Source organism: Linepithema humile, chromosome 4 (genome assembly GCF_040581485.1).
Source record: "Linepithema humile isolate Giens D197 chromosome 4, Lhum_UNIL_v1.0, whole genome shotgun sequence".
Classification (NCBI taxonomy): domain Eukaryota; kingdom Metazoa; phylum Arthropoda; class Insecta; order Hymenoptera; family Formicidae; genus Linepithema; species Linepithema humile.
In genome coordinates this window covers 3,823,463-3,843,389 of record NC_090131.1, presented here as the reverse complement: position 1 = coordinate 3,843,389, position 19,927 = coordinate 3,823,463, and the positions used below count along the sequence as shown (strand labels likewise).

Below are 19,927 nucleotides of genomic sequence, written 5' to 3'. Positions count from 1 at the left end.
TATTTTTTGCACGTGATCAATATTGCCTTAAATACAAAATATTTGGTAATAATTACCAAATCACTTCGTCCTCATTACCAAATATTTGGTAATAATTACCAAATCACTTCGTCCTCATTACCAAATATTTGGTAATAATTACCAAATCACTTCGTCCTCATTACCAAATATTTGGTAATAATTACCAAATCACTTCGTCCTCATTACCAAATATTTGGTAATAATTACCAAATCACTTCGTCCTCATTACCAAATATTTGGTAATAATTACCAAATCACTTCGGCCTTATCACCAAATATTTGGTAATAATTACCAAATCACTTCGTCCTCATCACCAAATATTTGGTAATAATTACCAAATATTTAATAATTGGGACGAAGTGATTTAGTTCCCATTGCCAAATATTTGGTAATTAGGACGAAATGATTTAGTTCTCATTACCATATATTTGGTAATTTAGACAAAATTTTTTAAGAGTGGATACAACTTGACAGCTTGAGGTAATGTAAACAATTGTCATAGAAACATTTATAAATTGCTAATCAATATTGCTTTGTCAATCATTTAAATATAAACTGTCAAAATATATTTTTTGCACATGATATTGAGATAACCAATCAGCGTCGCGATAAAACTGCAACAATACACTTCGATACTTTCGAGATTTCGATATATTCGACTATTGACTTCTCATGTCTTTTTTAAGAGTGGAAAATGGATTTTGGTTGATCTAACTATAAAATGGATTATGGTCGATCCAACTATAAAATTATGGTTGGATCAACCATAATCGGATTCCTGGCCGCTTCAGCCATAAAATTATGTTTGGATCAACCATAATCGAATTCCTGGCCGCTTCAGCCATAAAATTATGGTTGGATCAACCATAATCGGATTCCTGGCCACTCCAGCCATACAATTTTTGTTGGATCTACCACAATGGATTATGGTCGATCCAACTATAAAATTATGGTTGGATCTACCACAATAGATTATGGTCGATCCAACTACAAAATTATGGTTGAATTAACTACAAAATTCTTTCGTACCCTTTCCCTGTAAATTAATATATTTCTAGTATCGATCTTTCATGCCTTTTTTAAGAGACGCCAGCTAGCGACAGTTCTATATTCTGCTTCTTGATGTTGTCCCAGAGCGGCCTCCGATGCGGACATCGTCTCAGGCATGCAGAATAGACTTCATAGACCTGATTTTACGATTTGTCGGCTTCGAAAAGCTCAATTTTTATTCACATGTATTATTCAGCGTTCTAAATCTACATTATTCTTCTTTAAATATATGCATATTTTATCTAATTAAGTATGATGATATGTGACGTTAAAATAATATTATTAAAATATTGCAACAGACAAAAATTTCTTACGCTTGCACATAAGCAGCCTGTTTTGACGAGGAAAAATCTTGATAAGTTTTTATCGCGCGCTTACGTATGTATGATATGTATCGTGGATATACGGATATCTGACAAGAAAGAAATAGTCATTTGCCAGCAAATCCGACTCGCGCATCTAGTTTCTCTAGATATTCTTTCTCTAGAAAGTTATTCAAAACGCGTGTGTAGCTGTATGAGATTTTTACGAGTATATCCGCAAAAGTTACGCAAGACAGGGTGAGTTCGATAGCGTTGCATCCTAGAATTTCTACATTCAACAAACAGTTGCTTCCAAGAAAGTTATAAGAAATTGAATTTTATACAAGATAAACTAATTGTTTAAAGAAAAAATTAAAAAATTTAAGAAAAAATATACAAGTAAAAAATATCTAAATAATTTTGCAAAAAAATTTATAATAAACGTCCTAATTTTTTACATATTTTTAAATTCCTTTTTTATTTGAATACAACTTGACAGCTTGAGGAAATGTAAACAATTGTCATAGAAACATTTATAAATTGCTAATCAATATTGCCTTGACAACCATTTAAATATAAACTGTCAAAATATATTTTTTGCACATTATCAATATTGCCTTGACAACCATTTAAATATGAACTGTCAAAATATATTTTTTGCACATGACATTGAGATAACCAATCAGCGTCGCGATAAAACTGCAACAATACACTTTGATACTTTCGAGATTTCGATACATTCGACTATCGACTTCTCATGCCTTTTTTAAGAGTGAATAATGTACATTCCCTTAGGAAAATTTACTTTAGACAGGCCTAAAGTTTATTAAAGTTTTATTTAGTAACTTTAAAAATTTGAAAAGTTCTTTTAAGTAACTATAAAAATTTTCAAGTTTTGTTTAAGTTATTTCAGAGTTTTAAAAATATCCCTGAGTTTTTGCTTCTTTAGTTATTGAAGACATAAAGTTCATGAAAAATATTTAAAAGTTTATGTTAAGTAACTTAATGGTGGTGTTTAGTAATTTAAAGTTTGCGTAAAAGTAAGTAAAAGTTTGTGTAAAGTAACTTCAAGACCAACTTTAACTTTAACTTAAACAAAACTTACAAATTTTTATAGTTACTAAACAAAACTTTAATAAACTTTAGGCCAGTCTAAAGTAAATTTTTCTAAGGGTTGTTACATAATTAAGAAATGCAGTAATTGCAAAAAATTTTTCCATGCATTAAAGTCATTATAAGACATCAAAACAGAAGAGATTATCTATGATCCAGTTTATTATACAATTACAATATCTTTCGCTAACTGTGATAAATAATAATCGTAATAATCGTAGTATATCTAGATAACACGAACTATTTACGATTGATATGATTTTATTTATACACCATTCGGCATTCTCGCTTTTTCTTTCTCTCTCCTTTCTCTCCCTCTCACACGTCTTTTTATTTTTTTTTTCTCTTCCAAAAGGATCACCCTTTCATCAAAAGATGAAAAAGGACTGCAAACACGCATTAGCAAGAAATTTGTCTAATTATTACAGTCCATTGACGGAAAGATTCGCGAGTTGCGATACCGTCGTTCGTGATCGCACGACGTAGTTGATAATTTTTAGTACAAAATAAGCAAACGATTTTTCGTTCTCGTTTGAACGGAGGTCTCCGATCGTCGCGTTTTAAGAACTGTCATACCGTGCTCTTCGCGTATTATTTTTACACGATTATGTTATACGTTTCGTGTTAACGTGTTATACATCGAACGTTAATAAAATCTATGGTAACCCTATGATCTTCCACGAAGACATCAAAAAATTGGATACTTTAAATTATGCATGAAGGTATAAAATGCTGAAATTGAGAAAATTTCGGATTTTCTAAAGAATATGACGCAATGCATCAAACTAAATTATCTATGCAATCCGGATAACAATTTAATACTTATATATGTTATAGATTCTTTTTCTTATATTTTAGAAGACAAAAAAGTCGAGTTTTATAATCATTAAAAAGCAGATTAAATATTTTTATACGTTATCAATTTTCAGCTCATTGTTAGTTTTTCTAAATTAGCATTAGCACCATCATAATTTAAAATATCCAATTGCATCTTATATCGAGAATATAAACTCTCCTACAAATAGTCGACTAATTGGTATACCCGGAGCTTTTTAGCTTCGTTTTCTCCTAATTACTGAACATCTAGAAACGCCTTAAGCCAATTACTATTGGATTTAAATAAAAAGCAGAAAATAACTCTTTGCATTTATCTATCTGCTTCTAAATTTGATGTATTTTATAAACAATAGCTCTTAATAACGAATAAGAAAGAACAGTTATTTGAATATTTTGTGAATAATCATGCAATTAAATTTTACTGATTTACAATAGTAATTGTTGATATTGCTGAACATTAATTTAAAATTAAGAATCGTGTGCACATATTATTTTTAATTCTGCTTTTTATTTCGTCCAATCGTAAATTGGTTTTTACGCACGTATATGGCGCATCGAGTATTATTTATCTACTACTAAATTGTATATACAGATAGTATATACAGAATATGAAGGTGACGGGACGGTAAGAGAAAAATACATTTCTAGCGCGACACTACGGTCGCAACAATAAAAAACGATGATCCTCGTAGTTATAAAATAAAGATCCCATCGATAATAATTCATACCGACCTTATATTTTTTTTCACAAGGATACAAACTGAAAATGTGACTGAAGGGAACAAAGGAGCGGGATTACAGAAAATCAAATGATAAAAATGCTGATGTAATTAAATTTACTAGCATTTTTATTCTCAAATAATAAAAGTTAAAATATAATGAGAAATAATAATAATTAATAATAATTATTAATAAATGCAACTAATACTAATGATCAATAAAATAATGTTTGTTCACTTGCGCGTCTATTTGCTTGCATACGAACGTATTGAACAAGTAATCAACCAAAGATGATGCCGTAGCGAGGAGAACTTTTCGGGTGGGAATCGTATAGCTTTACGTCATTATTCTATTAATTATGCTTTTGACAAACACTTCTGTCAGAAGCATAATTCTGATAAAACTTCTGTTGAAGCTGATTGAGCGGATTTCTGAAGTCGAAAACCTCCTCTTTTTCTCTTTATAATTTTCTTTGTCTTTTGCTTCTCTCGATTTATTTGCTTTTCTATTCTCTTTTTATCGTCCATCGTTGTTCGCGCACTTAGCAACCAGTGTGCGGCCTTAGGAACTCTTTTTAATCTCCTCTTATCATTTTTTTTCTCTCTTATCTTAATACATATTCGCCTCTGCCGCGCGCGTGTTTTTACGATGTCTTCGCTACAGCTTGGTCCACGACTGAGAGTTTAGACTTAAGGATAGAAATAAAGAATGAAATGAGTCGAAAAAAGAAGGATGCCGGACGTTGTTCGTACATAATCTAACAATTCGCACAAACTTTCATTGCAAAAGAATTTTCTAACAACTTTATATTAATATCCTGTAATAGCATTTGTCAAAACAACAAATTAAAAAAAAACAATTAAAGCTTATGTATATTTATATATATATATATATATATATATATATATATATAACAAGATACTGCTACTAGATTATTTTGCAGTGCAACATGACCACACAGTGATATACGATATCGTGCAAATTGTTAGATTGTACGGTAGTTCGCATACGCACCCTTACTATAATTACATACGGATATACAAAATTAAATCACTGTCCGCGGACATGTAAAGTCTCATGATAATTTACATGAGAAGCGACGTTAATTTAACAACAATAGTATGTATCATGACTACACAGCGACATTAATAATATAGATGATGACGTGATGATGATGACGATGATAATAAAACACGTTGCTATTTTTCAATGATCCGACACGATGGATCCGATACTATTATATCCTACTATGTACAACATCCGTTTATACATGTATGTATATATTCGTATATGTATACGCTGATACTCGCACTTATTCGTTTATATATGACAGTCGATACTTATATGATATTACAATACAATCGCTATATATGTATACATTTACGCAAATTCTATACGTTGATAATGTAGTCTATACATACACATGGGACTTAGAAATAATTGTATTATTGATATATCACGTTCGTTTCGCCTGGCCTATAATCTAAAATCATAGCCCTTTAATTCATCACCGAGAATTCACTGCAAAGGGAAACGGATTGATTGTAGCGGAATGCACGAAAAGTTCTATCTAACTTACGAAAGAAAAGTTTACACAGCTAAATATAAATTATTAAATTATTAAAGTAGATATTTAAATACATTCCTTGTGTTGCGTATTTCCATAAAAAAAAAAAAAAAGGTTTTAAAATATAACGTGTATAAAATATTGAAAATCCATTGCGTCAATCTCGATGTAGCGATATACATACACTCGCTTTCTCTCTCCCTCTATCATTCGCATATGTATATTCGCAGTATATGTATATATTCATATATACATTTTACCATGTTACCTATTACCGTGTAATCTACATCACTAATTATATCGCCATGATTCTTGGAAAATTTTTCATCAAGAATACAAGTGTTCGCCGACGTTTCCACGCGGGCAACGTTGCCTCCGAAATTTCCTATGAATTCTTGTTGTTTCCTCGACAAATATACAATATTTATATATAATACTTACTAATTGTACACACAATAATATACTTTGGCATGAATTACAACGTTTAGCGTTTCATGATTAATTGAAGCTCGTCACCGCGCGTGGACATTACGTCTCTTGCATTCTTGGTAACACTAGGAGGCTTAAACTCACATGGTATATACAGCCTTGTGACACAGATATGTACGATACGATGACATACACGCCTACGTATGCATATATATATATATATATATATATATATACATACACATATATATATACACAATTGCATTGTCAGACTTCGCCGCATTTTGCTCTTGAGACGCACCATAACCCTGCTTACCACGGAGAGGCATTAAAAGTGCCGTCAAATAAAATCGTTTCCTAAAATAATTACATAAGGAAGGAAAAAATAATTGTTTTTCTGGATAATTTTACGCGACTTAAATCATTCGAATAACTCGCAGGACTAAGTGTGTTGTCATCAACACTCGCAAGTTTTCTTCGACGCTGTTACACATAGATTTAATTATACCTTCTGTGTGTACAAAAAAATGTTCGTAAAAGTATGTATAAAAATTTGACATATTTTTACGAACATCTATTGACAAAAGAAATATAGAATTATCGAATTTTCCGTATCACTGAAACGGTCCATCAATAATTGGCTTTATTAGCAGAAGTATGATTCTGTAAAACAAACGTAAACTTCTGTTCGTCATATATTATTGTATGCCATTCGAATAAGAAAAAATGTTGTTTTTAATATAAGAGATATTGTAAAGCTTCTTCACATTATTTTACGCTCTGTGTGTATATGTGCTTACGTAAAATTAAAGTTTTGTTTAGAAAAGTTACAATCATCTGATACACAAATAAATCATCATTTCTTATATTGCCATACAAAATAAATAAAGCTTATAGCAAATTCGATTAGATCACACATTAATCTATCCGAATTTAATTACATGTTAATCTGCAATTATAAAAACATAACATAAGTTTATGTGTTTTTGACTGATAAAATGTCCAATATACAATATTTTTAACAGCATTCATTTATGCTGGGCATTTAATAATACACCCGATTGTGAATGTCTTCTGAAAGAGAAAAATTAAATGCATCTGCGTAGCGTAACAGTAAATTGGAAGAAAAATAAGAATTATCCAAATGAAAGTCATACACAGTAGCGTGCAAAAGTTTCCGGCCAGTGACATTTTGTACTCTAATTTATAAAAAAAAAAAAACCATAAAATTTTATTACTTTTTTAAAATAAATTAGAGTACAAAATGTCACTGGCCGGAAACTTTTGCACGTCACTGTATATGTCTTTCATTTGGATAATTTATTAACATGGAAACATTTTTTTTAAGTTCTCAGTAAACATTAATATGAATTATTTATAAAAAAATAATGGATCAATACGTCATACTATTTGCCACAAGACTTATCTGTTTACCATTAAAATATTTTATTCACCATTATAATAGTGACAAACAAAAGTCGAGATTACTTTTTTTATGCAACAAATATACTTATGTTTTGTCAATTTACATATGCCTTTAATAATAAACAAATATACATTTTCATTATTATTGATGTATTAATACATCCAATCGAATCGGCTATTAGTTCCTCGTACACTAAAATTACACTTTACTAATGTGCGTACTCAGTTCAAAACGCAGCGTATCTTCGTATACTCTTTAATAGATACTTACAGCAACTTCAGATGATTTAACGATATGCATTCATACCTACGTGCATTCATATATTCTCGCATTCATTTTATCGCGTTTGTTTCATTTGTATTCTCTCGTATTCTTAATCACTTTTTATTTACCTTTCTAAAAAAATGATTATAACTGTCATGAATTCTATTTTCGGCTTGCTCGCGTGGACTCTCTCTTTCTTGAACTGAACTACCGAGCTCTATCTGGTGATCAATGATGTAAAATGTTAAAACGCTATGCATAATTGTAACCATATCGATCTACAATCAAGATTTTACTCAGAAGAGTGTTCAATAAAATTGAATTAAGACCAATGAGTAAAAAATATAGAAATCCGATTGTAGATCATCTACATTTGATGCTTTAAGCCGTTCTTGATTAGCTGCTACAAGAAATCAAATCACCACTAATGATAGAACTCTGATAGAGAGTTGCACAACCGTCGCTGTTGTTGCTGATGATGATGATGTGACTGTTGGTGTTGCTGATGATGATGCTGATGATAGAGAGCGTCCCCTTGATGGGCCGCTTGCTGATGTCACTCGGAATTCACGGAGTTGTTATTTATTGAATGATAATTGCCACCTGCCGAAGCCACCAAAGCCAGAGGCAAGGGGGAGGGCAAAGACGTCGGATGCGGAGCGTGGCCCATGCTGGAGGAGTGCGTCGTAAGAGCTAAAGGACTGCCAGACATAGAGCTGGCGAGCGAGGCGAACACCGAAGGCGCGGGCGACGCCATCGTTGGACTGCCCATTGCTACCGTCGGCGGGTTAATTCTTTTCTCCTTTTGTCTCCTGAAGCATAATTGTACGTTGTTCGAATAAAACAGAAATTGATAATATAAAATCGCTAATTTAAATATGGAAAATATTTCATAACGCGCATTTTAGCAATCTTAATATTTACCTGTTACAGAACCATACACGAACCACCTCTTTCTCCATTCCGAGGCTATCCGCCAATATGGTTATCTCCTCCGATGTGGGCTTCGGGTTTTGGATAAAAGCCTTTTCTAGGGCCACTCTAACACTGGTCTCTATTGATGTCCTTTTCTTCCGCCGCCTGCCTATCGCTTCTGGTGTCGTAAGTGGATTCGATAGAGAATTGGGATTGTTCATGGAATTATCGGCGTCCTCCAGCCACTTTTGTAACAATGGTTTCAGCTTGCACATGTTTTTGAAGGAAAGATTCAACGCTTCAAACCTGAAATACAGAAGATTTTAGTTAATTCACAGTTAACATGCATGAAATCAAATTCTTTTCAATCTGGGATATTCTCATACAAGGAAATTTAAAATGTAAGTAAATTCTCTTTCTTTTTTTTTTTTATTTTTATTATATTCGACTAAGAATTCAAGCAACATACAAAGAATGACTAAAAATTAAAAAGTACTAACATAAGATATCAGCGTTTATCTGAAAGCTGTGATTATTTATCGAATCATAGTTCGAACTGTGATTATATTAACCTCGAAATTGTAGTTTGAGAGAAATCGTTGCCGTATAGTTTGCCCATGGCGAGTCCCACGTCTCCTTGAGTGAAACCGAGCTTGATCCGCCTCTGTTTGAACGTTTTGGCGAACTGCTCCAGCTCTTCGAGGTCTGTTGTCTCTTCTGGCGAGGGTTCTAACTTCACCGGCGGTTTCACCGCCGGCGGTGTACCGGGCGGCGGAGGTGACCTCTGCTGCGTCAAATTTCGCCCGACTAAACCGCCACTACCCTGAAGAGCCTGCTGCTTCTGCAGAGCCTGTAACTGCGCCAACGCTTGTTGCACCTAATAATTTTAATCACGTCTTACAAATTATGTTTGAACAGAAAAATTCAAATTAGCTATATAAAATAACCACAATCACTCGCAGTTGCAGACATTTTTAAGTACACAAATCAAAGCTGTGTCAAGAGATCTGAAAGCGTTGTAGCGTTCCTGTCATTTGTAACAAAATTTTGAAAATATCAATTTTCATCCGCAGAGAAAGATCTGCCGTTAAACAATGTCTAGACACAACTTTGTCTTAAATCGTACCTGCATGGACTGTGACTGCGGATGACTCGGTCTTGTCGGGTAGCCACCGCTCTGTAACAGCCCCTGCAAGACGTTGACGACCAATTGTCAAGATCAATGTAATAGCGCTCTACTTCATCTCTATTCGCAACAAGAATTTCATGTGGTATTTTAGATCTCGATCGCATTTTTTCCTGATCTTTAAGATATGCTTTCAAATCTAAAACTCAGTCACCATAATTGATTTGTCATTCTTAAAATCCAAAATACAAAATCCCTGCGAAGGTGTGACTTCGCAATTGAAAAGTATAGTTAGATTACATTCACTTTTGCACTTGTCAGTTTCAAATAAAGATAAACGTCTCAATGTTTTTACGAAACGATGAATCGCGCGGCACGTGTCGGGCTCGTGTGTACACAGGTACGAAAAGTACAATTCCAAGGGTTGAATCTGTCCGATCGATTATCTTCACTCTTTCCTTAGCCATGACGCTCGATTATGAGAATGAAGGGTTCGCGTCACGAGTACGGTGTCCCGGAACGGAAAGGGTTCAGGGTTGGTCGCGTGTCGCCGGCATACGAGCAGCTAGTTTATGCGCATTGTGGCCAAGAAGACACCCTACGGAAACGCCTCGAGTTGAGTCACGTGCGGGGATCAGCCGCGACAGGTTATCATCTAGAATTCCAAGGCACCTATCAAACTTTATAGAGCTAATCTTCTGTTTATCAAATGGAAGGTTAATGCACATTTTTACAAAGTATTAGATAATATAAATATTGATAGAGTATCAGTGCACGTGTTTACTTCTATCTGATAATTACAAAACTCAATTTAAAAAATAAATATTATATGTATACTTTATATTATTTATTTTATTTAAAATTTTTTAACAAAAAAAAACTATCAAAACGCGCGTGTGCAATTATAGTATACAAGAAAAATTAACAAAACCTTTTAAACTTTTTAAAACGTTTTAAACTTTAGTATTAAAACAATAACGATATTTATTATATCATGTTATATATTTTTAAATAATTTGGATTGTATTCGCGTTTAAAAGAAAGATTGTTTTATATTAAACGATACTTTATCGTTGCGCATGATCTAAGATATAAAGAACTCGCGAAAGATGATCTCCGAATGAAGAAATTAAATATCTGTTGCGGCAGATAAGCCACAACAAAGACCCTCACGTGGCCGCCTGCGAAGGGGTTGGAAGAGGCAGGTTGTACTCGGTGAAACGGTTTCCCGAGTGAAGAAGGTCGTGTGCCCTTCTTAATGCTCCGCGCGATTAAAAAAAAAAAAAGAAGAACATAGAGGAGAATCCTCCCGTAGCTTAGGAGGAGAAAGAGTGGGATGTAAAAAAGGAAACATCCTGGCCACGTGTGAGGTAACAAAAGGCACCCCATGGCAAGGTGCCGAAGGGTCTTGAGCCCACCTTGTCGCACTGTGCCGTACCGGTCTGAGAGAGACGGGAGAAATCTAAGGCCCTACGGGACCGTACGCGCAAATACGCGTGTACGTGTGCGTGCACAATAAATGTATAATACACACGGCGAACGCGGGTGCCCATTAAATGTGCTAAAGCTCGAAGTCGTTTTGTTGATTTTTCCGGGAGACTATAGTTGCACGCGCACGTCGTGACGGATTCTATGGGCATCTTTTTTTTTTTTTTGATAAATGCAGAGCCCGGCCTATTCAGATCGTTCGCGAGAAGGGCCGCACGGATGGAGGGGAGGGAGGGAGCGCATCCAGGAAGCGAGATCGTTTTTCAACGTATCCCCGGATATCGTGGATCGATTCCTCGCCCGTCTGCCGATCCGAAGGATCCGACGAACAAATAGTGAGAAAATCGTAGAACGCTCCTTTCATCGCAGGAATGCGTACTGTGAGACTGATAAATATGTCGCTTCTTTTTCGGCGATCGTCAGGCGGATTTTGAAGCATGTCCGAAACGTGATACTTATCGAGGGAAATCAGGAATCTCTTTGTATGTCTTTTCCGGAGATGTCTTCAGTTATTCATTTTATGTACGTTTTTTTAGATTCCCGCGTCATTAGAAATCCAATGATATCAAATTTAAGTACTTGAAAATTTAGATCTTTTAAAAACGTTCTAATCTCCTACGTAAAATCTTACGATCAAGATCTTTCCGACTATCGTTTCTTCAATAAATATTACGCGAGACAATTTGGCTAAATATTAGATAAAAAAAAATTATATGCAAAAGTCTGTCGGGATTGTCTCGATAATTACTTCTGAAAACTTGAACGGCGTAATGGAGTGCGAGATTCGACCGTGACGCGGTTGCAAGTTAGCGCTGTCCGCACACGTTTGCGTCGGCGAGCCTAAACGAGGAGGCAGCATCCCGGCCCCCTTTTGTGCCGTCGCCAGACGGCTATCTCGATGTCGAATCGCGAGAGTGCCGTCCGCGAAGAATAAGACGTCCGCTCTCGCCTGATCTGCGCCCGATCAAGATAGCACCGGCCGAAACGTCGCTGCTTCGGCGATCCGCGCCGATCGTCTTCGATCCCGTCGACGAAATCGGCAATTCGTATCGAGTAGGCAGGTAATTCAGCAGAATAGTCGCTGGTAGGGAATGACACTGAGTTTCGAGGTTGCTGATCTTAACTTCGTATACTCACTTGATTCTGTAGAAAGAACTGCGCCTGCGGCGGGAGCTGGCCCGCCGTCGCCGGATTTGCCTGTTGAAACATGGCCAACTGCTGTAGGTGTTGCTGCAGCGTTTGGTGCTGTTGCTGCAACGTCGAGGCGAGCGCTTGCATATCTTGAGAACCGAGTGCCGCGAGAGAACCGTGCATCAGCAATTGCTGGCTGACCAATTGTGCCAGCGCGGCCGAGTTGTTCTGCTGGCCGGACGTGTGTTGTTGCTGCTGCGCTTGTTGCTGATGACTACCCGTGAGCTGGCTACTGACCCCGGAACTCGGCGAGGACGCGCTGCCGCTGGTACCGCTACTGCTGTTTCGTTGCGAGACATCCGTGACCTAAAACAGTGTCGTCGAATTTGCGTTGAATTTTTCGCATCAATAAATTCAGCTTGCCATTCAATTAGATTTATCTCCAAAATCTCCACAGATCGCGTACATGTTGTGTCTCAAGATTTATCGCCACCGGCGTATCGTTGATATCTTACAATTCTAGAAGTCAAGATTACGAGTCATCTTTATGATCGCGCCGACGACTCTCGGAATGAATGGTTCCACGAATGAATGCTTTTATCTTTTGAGATCATCAAGCGACAGTCTTGTACGCCCCCCGAAATGCGGGCAACGAGATTTCACACTGTAACGTGGGACCGAGAACACGAAGAATCAGCCGGACGCCACGCGAGGACGGCCACCCTCCCTAATATTACAGAGTAAATTCGCCGTCGAACAAAGCCGTGTTTACACTCGGCCAGGTCAGGATATTGGTCACTACGGTCCATCCTGCGCTTTTGTGTTTTATAAAACCTACTCTCCCTACGCCGTCCCTTCTACGTCGTCCATCTCGCTAGTGGCTTCCTTTATTTATTTGTCAAATATTGATCGCGAGCGCTTTTTACGCCCGTCAAGAGTGTCTCCGTAAGAAAAAAATCGAAGACACGGCTGCGCCGCTCGGCGACGCTCCTCTCCGAAAGAAAGCACGCCGGATATTACGTTCGCAAATGGGATTGGTACTGTTGTTGATACATTTAAGCAACTTATACACAGGCAACGCATGACAATGGGTGACATGACAAAGCACGCTTTCGTCAAAATAAGTAGCGAGAATACCATTGAAATTGAGTTATTGAAGAAAATCATCGTTTGAGAACGTTATTGATGAGCTAAGTACGAAGACATATTTTACAATCAATAACAATAACAAATAAGATACGAAATTGATTAATTGAAGAAGAGTCAAAATGTTACAATTACTATTTCTCAATCAGAAATAAACTGATATATTATTTGGTCGACAAAATGTTTGATAAAATCCTCTTCCTACTTTTATACTAAAAAATTATGTTTAGAAAAACAAAATATAAGATAAATTTAACGCTCGTAACATCTTTTTGCGTTACAGTCGCATAGAATAAGCAACATGTTACTATAATGCGAGATTATATCTGTATACTATTATGATGCGCGTTTCTTCATTTCATAGCAACGGCGATGCAATGATAATTCATTGTTTCATAAACGTTTGCACCGTTTATTATCAATTTGAGACCACATATTATATAAAATGTAGCTAAATCGTTGACACACGAGACTTGAGACCAAGAAGAGCAACTAATTTCGCGCATATTATCCAAACACCTGTAGCTTCGCGCACGCAAGACGGCATGGCAAATTATTTGCGAATTATGCTCGTATATTTTGCTCGCAGCACTAAAAGCCGCGCCTCTTTTCAGCACTCTCCGCGCGTTTCCTTATAATTATTAACACGCGATATATATGTAATAATAGAGTGTTCCTATCGATATTTTCATGTCACACATATCAACTTTATGTAGCAAACGCTTGCGCATAACAATTTCACACACAATTATTAGAATTTTCTACTAACAGCTATTAAAATCATGAATTTGAATAACATTGCATACAATTTATAAACGTTACAAAATTATAAAGTTATGCAATCAAATTTTTATAAAAGTAACAAAATGTCTTGATAATAAGTAGACAACAATATAAAAACATTTTTTTAAATAAAATAAATATAATTAATGAAGATTACTTACCAAGTTGAGAGCTTCCCTGTCCGAATCCATGGAGTCATTATCAAGATGCGCTTCCGTGGTATCTTGAATATCACTTGCGATACTCCTGTCATCGCCGCTGAGCTCCGGGGCGTCGACATCACCGTGTAAGTCTGCATCTGCAACGCAAACAAGGAAAATTCCGTGAGAAAAGATATTTAACTTTATTACAAACGTGGCGTTGTGATTGTTAGAATTCTCGAGACACGATGTAAATTTAAAAAAACTCCCAATACAGTCTTTGCGCGTTGAATCGAATTTATCAGAAAAGAATCCATCTTAATGTGCTATCGCCATACAATCGTTATTGTTCTGCGCCCTGTATTTCCGATGGTGGTGGTAGCGCGTGGACGTGGAGGTCGGCGTGCTGGTAGCATGAAGATGCATGTCCGCGAAGATCATCCTGGGCTCTTCCAGGAAGACCATCATAGTTTCGTCACTTCCAATCGCCGTCCCTACATCGGAGTCCACCACGGTCGATCTTTCGCATGAAAGTGAAAAGGATCGCGCTCGGCGATCCCACGTCGACTTATCGACCGACGTGATCTCATCCCGCTTCGAAAGACATCGAGACGGAAAAAGGTGTGAACTTGGGTCCAAAAAGAGAGACGCGCCGGCCTTCCACCCTTTTTCCGCACAAACTCAACTGATCGAGCACGAAGGACTAAAACGCGGTTGGACTTAATTATCGCTCATCGGCACTTCATTAATATTTACGCGATATTCGGAAGATCCAGCGAAAAAAAAAATGAGCTTGTCGTCCCGGGATTCCGAAGGTCACCGCGACAGTGCCGATCTTCGTCGACAGACCGATACGGAGCGAATGTCAGAGTGACGCAACGAAACTGGGCTTGTAAGGGCGCAACGACCCTCTCCACCAATGTGGCCCAGTCGGGCCCCGGGATTGGTCGGGCGTGTTGATTACGTCAGGCCGATTGGTCGACGCGAACCCTTTTGCCCTTTCGACGTGCCCTTTCCCCCTACTCAGCGGCAGCAACCCTTCGCGAGCATCCATCATCGTATCTTATGACTGCTCCTCTCCCTCGCCACCCCTTTACCGAGAGCCTCTCCTTCGTTTCGTTGCCGGGGTTGCCGGATAATGGCACGGAACCGATTCGGAGAAAACAGGCTTAGGCGATTGACCCCTGCGTGATTTTTAATAATTATTTCGATACGCCGCGCTATTTTCAAAGAGAATTTATAGCGGCCGACGTATGTCGCGCGTGCGCGCGCGCCCAGAACTGCTGTCGAAACAACGAGACTCATACGTTATCTGGAAGTTGGAATTCTTTTTGTACACATTCTCTTTGTGTATATCGCTTAAAAAATCGCAGAATTGTATAATTTATATTGAACGTACTTGTAACAGTGTATAAATATTTTAAAACAGTAAAAATCTTCAAATTGGGTGTCGAATTAGAAATTAAAAGCATTTCTTCCGCATTGTTTGCAAATCAATTAAATAATTTTAGAAAGATTGACATACGTGTATATTAAATAAAATTTATTCGCATGTAAGCATTCCTATATTAAATAATAATTTAGTTTCTTTTAACAATTATCGCTCATACAAACAATAATTAATGAGCAAAAAGTTACTTTTACTAAAAATACTATAGATCTCAACATTTTCGCACATCGTCTTCCCAATTGCAGACCTTTTAACTGCTTTCCGCAATAGTGAGAAGTGAACATAAGAAAGCGTGAGGTAAACTAAAGTGAGCAATTAGCCGCAGCTAAAGATACAAGAAAGAGATGTTCGCATTCCTATGGAAAAGTCGAAAACCGCGGAAGGGCAACGAAGGGGGACGAGGGTCAGTGATGCCAAAAAGTGGAAGTCGCTTAGCCATTTGAAGCCGCTCATCTCGTGGTGCTTTCCCATCGGCTCCCAATTCCAGGATAAAAGCCAAGGAGAGAAGACGAAAATGGAGATAAACGCTCGCGAGAGCCTCGTAAAAACGCTACGCCGCAGGCGCAGGTGAGGATGGATCCTTCGGATCCGTCGAGGCGCTACCGATGCCGGGAACGATCGTTATGTTGGTGTAGCGGACGGGAGCGGCGGAGAGGGTAAGCGAAGGAATTCAAAATCCTGTGAATCTTACGTGTTCGAACGCATCGCTTTTCGGGGGCCCCCGACCCGATTTTCGCTTCTCCATCTGCGTTACCTGACGGAGAGGATTCCCCCGAAATCGTAAAAAATCGAAGAAAAAAAAAAGATGCAACACAGGTCGAAGGTAGAATTCCTTTAGGGAAACTGACGCGCACATTATTGGTGCGGAATCCCTATAAAATTTCGCTCCGCTCAGCACGTTTCACCCCACCCGAGTGTGTTGACCTGAGCCCTTCTGCTTCCTCCGCTCGTCCCGCATTACTCCCCGCACTCCTCGTTCTTACCGTTGCGCAGGATGCTGCGGCAGGTACATGCGCGCCTCACACGCGGCTTTCCTTTTTCATCCATGAATTTGCATCGTCCCTCCCTTTTTTCCATCGAAAATTACGCTTTTTTCCGTGAGAATCTGCGGGCCCCTCCGAGACGCGAGCGGGAAAGACGGGAGGTGGGGAGATAGGAGAAGGGGTCTGAGATTTTTGGGATGATTTTTACCGATTTCAATTTGATCCTTGCTCTCCTTTGTACGTTGCCGTGAACGGCGCGTTAAAAAATGGCGCATTATACCAGGTGTGATGTCTTTGATAACGGAAAAGGAGAGAGAGCGATTCGCGGATGAAACTATCGGCGGTTGCTTTCTTTTTTTCTTTCTTTGCAACATATACATGTGTAGAGTCACACACAGATACGCGTGTACACAAAGATAGAAGAAGCGACGGTTTTTCTTTTACTTTTTTTCCAACGAGTTCGCGAGTAAACCGGCGCTCTCGACGAATCACGAGCGATGATTTAAAAAAACCAACGGATATTTGCGAGATTTTTTCAGGACAGACGCACCTCCCTGAGAATCTACGAAAGAGAAAGATGAATGAGAGTGAGACGCGAGTATAAACGTTAACGGATTTTTAACGTATCTCCGTAAAGTTGCGCGCGCAACGGATTGTGCAGGAAAAGGATAAAATCTTAGGTGGAAAAGAATGCATTTCGTATGAAAACGGTTTCGAAAAGCTACTTCAAGAAATAATTCCATTATAATGAAGGATAATTCTATTTTCATTAATACCTCCGACAAAAAAAATAAATTCTAACTCCGCTATTAGTTCCAAAATACCAGCAGATTCACTCCTACGATCGGATGAAAGGGAATGGCTATTGGGAGCGCGATCCACCCGCCGGTTATCCTGCGGGTCGACTCGATATCGAGCCGCAACGAAAGAATGTCACTCATCTGGAAGATCGTTATCTCCCGATGGATCCTCGACGTCTCTTTGTGCCGCATCTGCATACACATCGGCGCACGCATACTCACGCGCGCATCCGCGCGGCCGTCTATTGTGCGTCGACGCGGGCACAATGCAGTCGCCCATGCAATTTCGAGCCATTCAAGTCCGTTTAGCGCTTCGCACGAGTGACACGGTAACCGTCTATCCATCACCCACGCACACTCGCACGATCACGACGAAAGCGGGCGTCGTCGAAAGTCGCACAGATGCGAGGGCGACGCACGCGGGGCGGTATCGGTGTCTCGATACGTGGAGTGCGACTGGATGCAACCCTCGTGCGGTGCGCGTTGCATGTGTGTGCTCGTTTCTGCGAGAGGTCGAGGATGCGAAGTGACCTTCGCCTTCTCCCTCGACACAGCGAGACTCTTCCTCGCGTGATCCGCGGAGAAAACTACGTGGCCGACGACTCGGGCACGAGCGACTTTCGGAATCAGGAGTGTTGCACCGCGTGCAAGTCACGTCCGTCAGGTGATAAAGCGACCGCAATAACGCACCTGATGTAGCTCGCTACCAAAGATTACGTGACTAAATTTGTTGTCGTGATTAGTTTGACGCAAGGAAAGCAGAGAAATTATTCTTGACAATTTATCGCTTGTCAGATCGAAAAACCAAGTAGAAGAAGCATGTCAAAAATGTGTTGCATTAATTTATCTTCCCGAATCGATACACGATAATATTTCGGAATCTATTTAATCAATGAATTTCAGACAAGATCATTTATCTCAAATTTTTCAGATATTAAAGTCACTCACGCAAAATCAGCAATATATATATCGATTCCATCATGGAGGGGAGGCAGGGGTGCTCCGATTTCACCAAACATTCCCATCTAAATTGACGAACTCGGACTGAATAGCGACAGGCGCTTTCTTCGCTTGCGAGCGAGGAATCGCTATGAAAAAGTTCCATTTTCTGGATGAATTCTGGCCACAACGCCGTGCAACGTCGTCCCTTTCCTAAGCGGCAGCGTCCCTCTCTCTTTCTCTCTCTGTGCGTCTTCTCTTCTAGAAATTCTCTTCGTCCCTTTTTCTCCTTCACTCTCGTTTCTTCCGCTCATTCTCTGATTCAGGGTGTTTTTGTTCGCCAAGGCGAGAATAGCCACCGGCGACGAGGGCGTGCTGCCCTTTCCGCGTGATCTACATAAAATATCGATTCTCGAAGCGTTCCCGAGAAAAATATCGACGAGTCACGCGGGCCCGATGATGAATCTCTCCTACTGAAACCGGCCCTTCTCGCTTTAACGTACACGGAGCGCATCACAAAGGAGAAATCGTTATTTTCACGGCTCGGTCCGATTTCGCGGTTGCGTCCCGTATTCTCTCTCCCGTTTCCTCCCCCTCGATCTCCTTCATACATTTTCGATCCACCCGCGACTTCGCAATTTCTGTCGCACCTCGTCCCCATCAGCGATTTGCTCGGTTCTCTTTCCGTTCGCTTTCCTCGCTTCTTGCGCGTTGCTTCGTCTTGCACCTTGGTGGTCTTGTAATCGATTAACCTTCTTCGCGGTTTTTCGTAAATCTTTCGTGTCAATCAATGCCATAATCTACAGTCAAATTCGACTAGCCTTTTATTATTTTTTCATAATTAAGTAAATTATTATATTTTTTAATAAACGATGTTTCTTGATTGCAAGCATTGTAAAAACTACTGTTTTCGCACTGAATCCATTGTTTTCACGAATCTAAGAATTCTCGTATAAGCAATTGTTCCAACGTTTGTGATAATGAGTGATTATATTTCTATTTCTCAGGAATTAATTTACGGCATATCAGAACCGTAATTCAAAATGCATACTACTATCGCGTTTGCTGCACACATTATTTTTTTCTCAATCAATAAAGAAATTTTACACTCTAATTAGACAATTAAATATAATCGATGCAGAATAATAAATCAATATAATTGACAGGCATCGAAAGCATTCTAAATTTGATTACAACATATTACAACGTTCTTTTATAATTTAATATATATTAATAATTTAACATTATTTAACATAACACTAATGTTTTTTCTTGTCATTCGGATATTTTTTGATT

General features: G+C 38.4%; 1 protein-coding gene across 3 annotated transcripts in view; it reads right to left on the bottom strand.

The window, feature by feature from the left end:
- Nucleotides 1–4,154: 4,154 nt before the first annotated feature.
- Nucleotides 4,155–19,927, bottom strand: part of LOC105670102 (POU domain, class 2, transcription factor 3S-like) — a 118,207-nt gene continuing 102,434 nt past the window's right edge. Inside the window, exons 5-10 of one of the 3 annotated variants that reach the window (XM_012363432.2) lie at nucleotides 14,481–14,617; nucleotides 12,397–12,756; nucleotides 9,772–9,834; nucleotides 9,218–9,522; nucleotides 8,655–8,951; nucleotides 4,155–8,542 (exon numbers count right to left, since the gene is read on the bottom strand). In XM_012363432.2, the coding sequence (XP_012218855.1) occupies nucleotides 8,287–8,542; nucleotides 8,655–8,951; nucleotides 9,218–9,522; nucleotides 9,772–9,834; nucleotides 12,397–12,756; nucleotides 14,481–14,617 (1,418 nt within the window). In that variant the 3' untranslated portion in view covers nucleotides 4,155–8,286. The remainder of the gene's footprint in view (nucleotides 8,543–8,654; nucleotides 8,952–9,217; nucleotides 9,523–9,771; nucleotides 9,835–12,396; nucleotides 12,757–14,480; nucleotides 14,618–19,927) is intronic. The other 2 variants (XM_012363433.2, XM_012363434.2) reach the window with 2 other exon arrangements.